We start from the raw sequence: 11,242 nt of genomic DNA, 5'->3' as shown, positions 1-11,242 counted from the left end.
AGCATATTTACTTCTCATCATCAAGGGGCCTGGGATAATACAATAAGTCAGGTTTGCAATCAGCAGACGTTAAAAGGAATCCTGCTGCTTCCAAACTGTGTGGCCTTGGGCAAGTTAGGCAAATGCTCTGAGCCCTGGTTTCATTATAATTACAGCAGCAGCAGCAGCCATTTGATCCGGTTGTAAGGTTAATTGAGTCCATGGATGGGAAAGAGCTTGGTAAAACCTAAAGTATGATACAGGTGTTGGTTTTTATTATTATTCAGCTCTGATCTCCCTAGAAAACAGGTCAGTGAGCTCCGCAGACCTGGAGACACAGAGGAGAAAAGGGGAAACAATTTATTCCACTCTCTTTTCCTGCTTGGCAAAGGAGTAAAGGTGAGGTCCCAGATCCAACTAATTCCAAGCTCCGCTGTGGAGGAAGGCAAGCCTGGAAGACTAAGTCCCCAGTACCAGGAGCTCCAGAGGTTCCTGGGCTGCTTGGCATGAAGGAACTCTGCTCCCAGTTAAGGAGGGAGGCTGCACTGGGAGAGGCCATGGCCCCAAGCAAAGAAGAATGCGTGTTTATTTACCCTTGCTTGTGATTTTACAGAATTGCAAGTCAAACAGCTAGAAATGTCTTCCCAGTCATATAGGGTTGCTTTTAGAGGACAGAGCAGGGATGGGCAGCTGTTTGTCTTGCACAGATCTGAGGGGTAGCCTCTCTCCGCTGGCCTGGGGAGGATGGCAGCCTGGGGGCATTGGCTGTGCAGAGCAGAGCTGAGTGCTAATGGGGTGGAGGGGATGTAGGAGGGAGTGAAACAGAGGAGCTATATGGAAACTCTGGACGTGGAGCTCACTGAGGGCTGGGAAGAGGCAGGGCAGCCCCATCCATCTCCCTCTCTGTCCAGGTTCAGGCCATGGCCAGAGTGCAGGGACCAGGCTGTGGTCACGGTGGTGAGTGGGGCTGCCCTAGGCCACGAGGCTTGGAGTAAAAAGGAGCAGGCACACTGGTTTCAGGTGAAGGGGTTGGTGGAAGTGGGAGGGGCTCCACCGTGGTCAAGTGTCTGGTGCACAGGAGCAGAGAGCAAGGAGGGGCTGCGAGAGTACGTGTGCTTTCAGGGGCCTGGGAGAGGGGCTCTAGGAGAGTTGGGAGACTTTCCCCCAGGCCCCATATCAGGACCCCATGGCTCTGAGTCAGCCACCAACACGTTGATCATTGGCACAAGGTGAGCCCAGAATTGAGGCAGCATCCAGAGTGAAGAATCTTCTGGAAAGATCCTAGTCTAGGGATGCTTTGAGTATTGAGCTGAATCTTAGGAGGGGACTCTGGATTGGCAAGGAGAGGCAGTCTGAGACTCAAGGGGTCCTGGGCTGCCCCATCCACAGCAGCTGTTCTGTTGTGAGTGTGCGTGTGCGTGTGCGTGTGTGTGTGTGTATGTGGGGGGAGGCGTGTACAGTGAGAGATACTAAAAAATACCTAACATATGCATATTCCTTACTGAGTGCTTGGCACTGTTCTAAGCCCTTTGAATGCATTGACTCATTCTTCGTCACACCAGTCCTCATCATAAGGTCCAGAGACAGGTTTGGTGGGCATATAGACAGCAGCAGAGACCCAAACTAACACACTTGGGTTCACAGTGGCACATTTGTACATGGAAACACACAACTGTGACACAAAAGGAAGCACACGTGCAGATGTGCTTAAATAATCAGGTGCAAACTGACGCGCACACACACATGTACATGGATACCTCATGTCTTGGGGCAGGAATGGGGTTGGGGAAAGTAACTTAGAAAAGGAGTGTAGACAGCAACAAAGAGAATGTGGCTACCTTCCCAGGCTTTACAGTCTTGGACACACATCCTATATAATAAAGAGCTAATATGCAAATGGTCATCACACCCTCATGCCTTCACGCCGTAATGGCTCGGCTCAGACACTCAACACTGGGGAAAGAGGAATGGGGACCAGCTAGGCACAAATGAGCTCGCGAGAGAGGAATGGGGACCAGCCAGGCTGTGGCCCGGGAGAGAGACAAGCCACCTGCCCCGTGGTCCCGGGTGCCAGTGCCTGCGGCTGCAGCCCGAGCAAAGCCACCCACCCACAGTTCCCTGTGGTTGTGGCCCAAGCGAAGCCACCCTCCCACGGTTCCCAGTGGCTGTGGCTGGCCCCAGAGAAGCTGGCCCAGGTCCTGGGTGCCTGCAACCAGCCAGAGGAGGGAATCCTGGGTCCCAGGTGTGGGTGAGGCAGAGGTGGTTAGGGGCCATCAGGCCAGCAGGGAAGCAGTTAGGGGCGATCAGGTAGGCAGGCAGAAGGGTTAGGGGCAATCAGGCAGGCAGATAGGTGAGCGGTTAGGAGCCAGCGGTCCCGGATTGCGAGAGGCAGTTGGACATCCCCCAAGGGGTCCCAGATTGGAGAGGGTGCAGACTGGGCTGAGGGACCTCCCCCTCCCCCACCCCCAAACCCCTGTGCACAATTTTTGTGCATCGGGCCTCTAGTACTTTTATAAACAAGGGAAAAGAGGCTCAGGGAGGTGAAGTGACTGGCCCAAGGTCACACAGGCAGATCTGGGATTTAAGAGGCAGTCAGGCTCCTGAAGCTCTCTCCTTAAATACTCACCAAGAAAGCAGTGAATCCTGCGGAACATGCTTCCTGTGTGGTGTGAATTGTGCATGCCTGGCCTGATGCCAGCTGGACCTGGCAACTAGTGGTTCTGGCCTACAGGGCGGTGGCATGGAAACTGAGTTGAGTGGCTGCCCTTTGACTGGGAGCCCTTGACCCCACAGTACTGAGCCTCTCCTTTTCTCCCCAGGGCCTGTACCCACAGCGGGCAGCCAGGATGCCCTATCAGCAGGCCCTGCACCCCCAGCTGGGATGTTATCCCCGACAGGTGAGTAAATGACCTCCTCAACTTTGTCCCAGCTCCACAAAGGCCTTCAGGCCAAAAGCCTGGTCACCAGCCATAGTTTTGGGGCCACCCTTGGACCAGAGTACACACAGATACCAGCATGCAGATGGAAACAAACAGGCGTCCCCAGGTGGTAATGACAGCTGGCACTTACAGGGCCCTTGCTGTGTGCCAGGCCCTTGTCTCAGGTCTTCACCTGGATTAACTAATTTAACCTTCACTACCACCTTGTAAGGTAGGTTAGAGATGAGGAAACTAAGGCACAGAGAGATTAAATAATTTGCTCAAGGTTATAAAGTTGGTGTATAAGTTAGCTTTTGCTTTGGCAAAAAAAAAAAAAATAATAATAATAGTAATAAAAAAGAAGACCTCAATATCTCATAGACTTTCAACAGTAAATACTTTTCACTCATGGTCTGTGGATTGGCTGAGCTGGGCTGGGATTCGGTTCAAGCCTGTTCCGTGTGTTCTCCTTTGGGTGTGTGCTGACGATGTAGTAGCTTCTGCTCCTGCCACAATGGGTGACACCCCATATCCCTGGGGCCTCAGCTCAGAGCTGGTATGTGGTAACATGTGCCTGCCCTTCATTGGCCAAAGCAAATCACATGGCTTTCACAAACCGCCCCTGGCGGTTTGTCAGTTGAAATATAAGACACCCAGTTAAATTCAAATCTTAGATAAGCAGTGAATAAAGTTTTGGTATAAGTATGTCCCAAATATTGCATGGCCCATACTTATACTAAAATATTATTTGCTGTTAATTAATCCATTTGAGATTAAATGATATGCAATTTGACTTTAACTGGATGCCCTGTGCTTTTTTCTGCTAAGTCTGTCACCCCCTACTCCCATGGGAAGTTTGGGGTGAATATCTGCTTGGCAGTACCACAATGGCAGAATTGGGGTTTGACCTTGGGCAGCCTGGCTTCAAGGTCTGTGATCCCAATCATGGTGGTTTACTGCCTCTTATACATACATATAGAGAAATACAGTATCAAAATAAAGCAGCAGAGACAAAAATACAAACACAGAGACACAAAGATAGAGTTATGTACGTGCCACCGAGCTGTGTGTGCACCAAACACAAAGCAGCATGCCCAGAGATGTTGAGTGTCTTGGGGTGGGGATGGGGGTGGGGGTGTGAGGAAAGGAGCTTGGAACCTGCTGCATGCTCGGGCTGGCCTTGCACCCTCACACACAGGTAGACAAGCTCCACACTCAACTCACAGACTCCTCGGCCTCTCCTCTCTCCCCAGGGAGCCCCACCCTTTTTCTGCAAACTGCAGCTCTGACCTGAAGTATGTTGAATGTTCCAGAGGGTAGAGAAGGGACACAGGTATAGGTTATCTTATCCATGGACCAGGACTGCTGCTTTTTCATCAGTGGGAGCTTTGTATCTTGAGATGCAGAGATGAGAGGCAGTCTGGTTCACAGAATCTCAGCCACGTCACGTCCACCCCATAGGCACTGATACCATCCACCTGGTTCCAAAGAGAATATTTCTAGACAAAGTTATGTAAATGCATATATTTGAGAAAGTAATACAAGAACATGACATTAGAGGCAATCACTGATACTGGTTTCTTGGGTATTTTCCCAGTGATGTCTACTGATACAAACGTCTTTGTAAAAACGTGGCCTTCTGGGCACACTATTCTATCACCGCTTTGGTCAGCAAGGAGTCTGTCATGCAGATGGCTCCAGAGCAGTATACACAGCTCTGCTTTGTGGCTTTTATCAGTTACATGTAGTTAGGGGCACACTTTTGAATAAAGCTTATCTCTCATGTCTGTCTCCTCCCAGGTCCACCTTCTCCCCCTACTAAGGAAACCAGGGATATTATCTGCCACACTGACCTGGGAGGTGCCTTCTTGGGTTCTCTCGGAAAGCTCTCAAATCATTCTGACCTTTAGCTCATCATCTTGGGGTTTTGGTGCCTATGTCCAGCTTCACCAGATCCTATACATCCACTGGGGGAAATATGGGGAGGGTGTGGGAAGGGCTCAGGGCTCCAGAGGGGCAAGCACCGAGGTACGAAACACTAAGCAAGTGGCTTAACTTCTCTGAACCCAGTTTCCTTGTCTCTACAATGGGAATACTAGTGGTCCTACCTCACAGGCTTGTTGGGGTTTAAATGAGAGAATCCAGGGCGTGCCCTAAGCTCTCAATAGGAGCCAGCCTCTGTGAACGGTGCATTAGATGAGGCTGTGCAGGGTGAGAGAGGGTGAGAGAGGGCTGTCTGCAAGCTGAATCCCTGAGCAGCCTGGACCCCAGGCTCTTGCTATTGAAGTGGAGGTCCGGCAGCTCCCCCAGTTTTGCTGCAGCTTGCCTCAGCACTCAGGGAGGGTGGACACAGCTCTCGCAGGGGAGCGAGGGTTCCCTGACATTTGGAGCTGTCAGTGGTGGAGTGCAGCGCTCAGGATGTCATGAGCTCCATGGCATTCTAGGTATCCAAGCAGACACTTAGTGGTCTCTTCTTTCCTCCTTTCACTTCCTCTCTCTTTCCTTCTTGCATTCACTCAACAGATGTTTATCGAGCAGCTACTATGTGCCAGGCACTATCTTTGGACTGAAACTATATTAGGAAATAAGACAGATGGGGTTCCTGCCTTGCCAGGGGCATCATTGTAGGAGCTCCATTTTTGGTGGGAGTATGATCCAGGTGGTCTCCAAAACCCCACTGAGCTTTTTTTCTCTAGGGTCTAACTAGGCTGAATTCCATTGCCCTTTTTGGCCCTTTCTCCTGACTCACACTGTCCAATACAGAAACGTGTGGCTACTTATATGTAAATCAATTAAAATTAAATAAAATGAAAACTCAGGTTCTTATTCACATGTCACATGTCAAGTACTCAGTAGGCACAAATAGCTGGCGGCTGCTGTACTGGGCAGTGTGGATATAGAGCCTTTCTAGCACCCAGCACAGGAGTTCCCACTGGGCAAGGCTGTCTTATACTTGGACCCTGTTGAGAGCCTGAGCTAGAAGCCAAGGATGTTTCAATCTCAACAGCTTTTTTTTTAGATAGTTGAAGACTTAAAGAGGAGTAAGGGGCTTTGAGGATGGTTATTGACAGAGGGAAAAGGGGATGTAGGGAAGAGAATGGAAATGTTTATTTGCTACTTAGTATGTCTCAGACTCTTTACTTACATCAGCTGACTCAATCCCCATACAAAGGAGATAGTGTTTGCCCATTTTACAGATGAGGAAACTGAGGCTCAGCTAAATGCAGTCACTTGCCAAGCTCATGTACAGAAGTTGAGCCCTGTGCTTTCATCATTCCAACATGTTGCCTGAGAGGCACAGGGTCGAGCGATAGGGCTGGGGTTAGGGTTAGGGTTGGGGGAGTGATGTTTGGAAGTGGTGGGCTCTGCTGGACCTCACCCCTCTCTCCTCTCTGACCTGCAGGTGACACCGTACAACCCAGTGCAAATGGGACAGCAGATTTTTCGCTCCTCCTACACCCCTCTGCTGAGCTACATCCCCTTCGTCCAGCCCAACTACCCGTACCCTCAGAGGACACCTCCAAAGCTGTCCACCAACCCTCGAGACCCTTCCCCCATGGCAGGAGATGGGCCGCAGTTCCTCTTCCCCCAGCCGTATGGGTGAGTCCTTGGCCTGCACTGGACGTCTAGCTTATCACTAGATAGAAAACTGCTGGACAGGGGAGAAGAGTACACAGTACACGGGGCCTCACTGCCTGGGGGACGCCCTCGATCTGGATGCCCTGTGGATCCTGGAAGGACCTGCTGTGGAGGCGAGCAGGGTCTGGGGCCTGGCGGGCCCCTCTGTTGGCCACTTCATTTGGTGGCATCCAGCACAGCCCATAGTGGTGGCATCCAGCACAGCAGGTGGCGGGTGGTGGACCTGGCGCCGTTGCCTTTACCAGTTTGCTTGGTTTACAGCAGGACGTGGCCAGGTAATCCTCTTACAGCTCTCCCCCACTCACTGCCCTCTGAGCTCCTCGCCAGGCTAATCTCCAGAACATCCCATTGACTTCGCAGCAGGCCCTGCGAAGGATCTCCCATGGCTTATCAGGGGCTGCTCACGCCTTCCCACCGAAGTGCCCCGGACAGCAGAGGAGAGGGGCTTAGCAAACAGCCAACACAAACTCGACCTGTTGGCCGAAAATTCCACACCAATTTTCCATGCTGGTTAGGTCATACATTTCTGTTTGTTGTTTTAGTGTAATAATATGGAGTCGCTCACTCCCACTCAGCAAATCTTCAGCTGATAGGGACGTCCTGAGAGGCGAGCAGAGGGCTCCTGCGATTCTGAGTCTCCCCAGCACACCCTGGGAAGCCTGTGCCCAGTTTGAGGGGCTCGGTTTATAGAACTAGGGCCAAACTGTAGTGTTGACGTGTGTCCCCAAACTCTCATCCTTTCAAATCAGCGCTTCCCCAAGTGTCTCATAAATGCTAGAAAGAGGTTTCTGTAGTCAGATGTGTTTGGGAAAAGCTGTGTGAAACAAAGGTAAACACATTTTGTAACTGTTGGAATTCTCAGATCATTTAATTTCCAAGGGTGCCTGGAAATGTCCAAAAGGGTAATCGATAGTGTTATTTTAACCCAAACCCCACAGCCCTGTTTTTCTGTTTTTCTTTCATCTTCCCTCCCTCCCTCCCTCGCACCTTCCCTCCTTTGCTCCCCATTTTTCTTCCTTTTTCTTGTAGGCCTCCCTTCCTCCCTCCCTTCCTCCCTTCCTCCCTCCCTCCCTCCCTCCTTCCCTCCTTTGCTCCCCATTTTTCTTCCTTTTTCTTGTAGGTCCCCCCTTCCGAGAGCTGAGAGTGAGTGAGCTGTAGGCACAGTGATGTTAGAGCCGTGACATAGTGAAGACCACCAAAGTGGCCCGAGGATGAGGCAGGATCTTTGCTGGGTGGACAGTGAGCAGTGATTGGAGGGCATTCCAGGCGGGAGAAGTGAGGCCCTGGATTCCAAGGTGCGTAGCAAGCTTGAGGCCTGGGCAATGAAGGCGTCTGGTTGAATGATTAGATTCATCCCTGAAAAAGGTGGAAAATCGGATTGGAAAAAGGAGGCTGGGACTGCATTCCTAACGGCTCCTAGCTGCTAGACCTGGGCATCTAATGCAGATTGGTGCATATCAGAATCAATAGATGGGCTGGAGGGCAGAGAAACAGGAGGAGAGAGGGGGCGTGTCTGGAGGTGACTGTAGGCGTTTGTATGGGAGGTTCTCGCCTCCCTGGAGGTGAGAGTAGATGAGAAGGCAGAGGGATCAGGACAGACTACCGGCAGGCCAGCAGACTTCCCATATTCCACACTGTGACTCTGGGCTCAAGGGAAGAGAGACTCACTGTAAAACTGGCTGTATGTGCTTGGGAGGGAGCGTGATATTGAGGTCTCATCAGTCAGCACTATCGGGAGCAGTAAGAGTAGAGGGTTGAGACCAGTGATGGCGAACCTATGACACGCGTGTCAGAGGTGACACACGAACTCATTTTTTTGGTTGATTTTTCTTTGTTAAATGGCATTTAAATATATAAAATAAATATCAAAAATATAAGTCTTTGTTTTACTATGGTTGCAAATATCAAAAAATTTCTATATGTGACACGGCACCAGAGTTAAGTTAGGGTTTTTCAAAATGCTGACACACCGAGCTCAAAAAGTTTGCCATCACTGGTTTAGATCCAGTTGCTGGCTGTCTATAGGGGCTGGGAGAGGGAAAGGAGTGAGCAGGAGACTTAGGAAGAAACAGTCTTAGAAGTGGGAGGAAGCCTGGTGCCAGGTGGACATACCGTGGGCAAAGGTGCAGAGTGGCAGGAGTGGTGGCAGTCAGCAGGGTGGAATGGAGGCTGCTCTGGGCAGGGAAGATCTGGAGAGTGAGGGCGGAAAAGTGAAGCAAAGCGTGTAGGACTACGTCCCCAGAAGGAACCATTTGTTCATTCAAAAAATATTTCTTGAGTGTCTTTTATGTGTCTAGCACTGTCCTAGGCACTGGTTATTGGAGTGAAGAAGACAACGTTTTCCTTGTCTCATTCCAAGGGGAGAAATCGGCAGCAAGGAAATAAACAAGCAGCACACAGGCCAGGTGCTGGGGGTGAGGGGAGAGGGAATGGAGGGAAGTCTCCTGAGCTGAGATCTAAATGAAGTGAGAGAATGAACCAGGCATGTATGTGGGCGATGAGCAGTCTGGGCAGAAAGCAGAGAAAGCGCAGAAGCCCCACAGGGGAACTGTAGCTGGCACACAATGAGTGGGAGAGAGTGAGTGGGCGGAATTGAAATCAGAGGAGTAGCCAGGGCCAGACTAGGTAGGACCTGTAGGCATGGTACGGAGGGTTTTTGAGAACAGTGGGAAGCCACTAAAATGCCTTTCAAACTGGTGAGGACATGGTCTAGTTTTCTATCTAGAGAAGGTGACGTGGGCTGAGGTATGAGCATGGGCTGTGGGGTCAGAGCCTCGCAGGGGTGCAGGAGAGGAGCTTTTGTGCCGTCTGAGGCAGAGGTGCTGGTGGCGGGGACTAAGGCAGTAACAGTGAGGCAGGAGTCTGAAAGCTCTGGAGTGTTTATTGTCTCGGTGGAAGGACTTAGTGATGGTTGGCTGTGGGATGAGGGAGAGAGGAATTGAGCATGATTCCATTTATACTTGAGTGAGTGGGTAAGTGGCGATGCCAAAAAGCCAAGTCCAAGAAGGCTACAGTGAAGATCTGTTGATTAAGAGTTTGGTTTGGGATATGTAAAATCTGAGATGTGAGTGGAGCACGAGAGGCAGATGGCGGTATGTGAGTCTGGGGCTCAGGGCAGGGGTTGGGGCTGGTCACAGAAACCTGGGAGTCATTAGCATATAGATGATATTTAAAGGCTTGGGATGGGATGAGATTGCCCAGGGAGTGCATGTACATAGAGAAGAGAGGAGGCCCAAGGACAGAGCCCTGGGCCTCCAGCCTGTGGAGCGGTTGCGGAGATGTGGAGGAACCAGCAAAGGGTCTAAGGCGGGGCTGCATGAGGTGGAAGAAGATACGGAGGAGAGTGTGGAGTGCAGGAAGCCAAGTGAAGAAATTGTTTCCTGGAGCAGAGAAGGAGGGGTCACAGGGAGATGAAAACAAATCCCAAGCACTTTAGAAGGGAGCGCTGAGCACAGCAGTGGTGTCGGGTTGGGTGGCTACCCGTGGTCCCGGATGGAACAAGGTCTAGGAGAGGCTGCTCTGGGCGGGAAAGGATCCAGGATCCAGGTGGAGAGTTTAGTCTCGGAGACAAGGAGGGTCAGCGCTCCCTCTGGGTCAGGAGCAAAGGAGAGAACCAAGAGAATAACCATACGAAGTGGGAGAGGAAGGAGCATAATGCAAATTATTAAATAGCCATACAACTTACCTTTCAAACAACAATATTGAGTTAAAAGGAGCATAAATAATAATTTACTGGAAATAGCAGCATAGAAACTATCCCAGGCAAACCAGGACAGGTCAGCATGCTCAAGAGGCAGCTCAAGCCTGCCTTCTTCCTCCAGGAAGCATTCCTTGATAGCTCTCCACATGGGCCACCTCTCCACGTGGGCCACCTCTCCACGTGGACTGCCTCTCTTCCTGGGCCTTCCTGTCTAGTCCATACCCTTGGCAGTTGATCTGATCAGAAGATCTCAACATGAGAAGGGCCTAGATCAGCCATGGGCAAACTATGGCCCGCGGGCAGGATCCGGCCCGTTTGAAATGAATAAAACTAAAAAAAAAAAGACCGTACCCTTTTATGTAATGATGTTTACTTTGAATTTATATTAGTTCACACAAACACTCCATCCATGCTTTTGTTCCGGCCCTCCGGTCCAGTTTAAGAACCCATTGTGGCCCTCGAGTCAAAAACTTTGCCCACCCCTGGCCTAGATGCATAAGGTGTGGTGATAAGATGTGAGGTGTGCCCTGAGTAATTTGTTACTGGGAGTTATTAAATATGAAATATTGGTTACGGCTTTTGTTTTATAAATCAGAGTAGAATCCAGGGTATCTCTATAGTAACATCACTGTCAATCATTTATATTCCAATCTGATTTTTGAAAGAGAGAAAAAGAGGTGTGGTTACTGCCAGCATTAATTGCTTATCAGGCACCTGCCCTGTGCCAGGCCCCAGGCTGGGCACTGGGTGTAAAATGGTGGCCAGTCCAGATAATGTCCCTGCTCTCATGGAATCTATTTTAATGAGAAGGGAATTAAACCAAATCTGAAGCCTAGTTGTCCAGGGACACTTGGCAAGCAACAGATACTGATAGAAGCTGAGGCATTACAAATTAATGTGGTTTATTCCCATTGCTCCCCCTGCCCCGCCTTTGTCGTTTGTCAATTCATGCACAGTGCATGATGTGCACATCTCTGTATATGCATCTACCGCTGAAAGTGACTGA

General features: G+C 50.4%; 1 protein-coding gene across 1 annotated transcript in view; it reads left to right on the top strand.

The window, feature by feature from the left end:
• Positions 1-11,242, top strand: part of CUNH1orf94 (chromosome unknown C1orf94 homolog) — a 37,444-nt gene that overhangs the window by 25,090 nt on the left and 1,112 nt on the right. The window contains exons 5-6 of the mRNA XM_023758445.1: positions 2,799-2,876; positions 6,301-6,497. Of these exons, the coding sequence (XP_023614213.1) occupies positions 2,799-2,876; positions 6,301-6,497 (275 nt within the window). The remainder of the gene's footprint in view (positions 1-2,798; positions 2,877-6,300; positions 6,498-11,242) is intronic.

The sequence above is a fragment of the Myotis lucifugus genome, unplaced genomic scaffold, assembly GCF_000147115.1.
Source record: "Myotis lucifugus unplaced genomic scaffold, Myoluc2.0 scaffold_131, whole genome shotgun sequence".
Taxonomy (NCBI): Eukaryota; Metazoa; Chordata; class Mammalia; order Chiroptera; family Vespertilionidae; genus Myotis; species Myotis lucifugus.
Note: the sequence above shows the minus strand (reverse complement) of the source record. Positions and strands in the feature narration are given on the sequence as shown.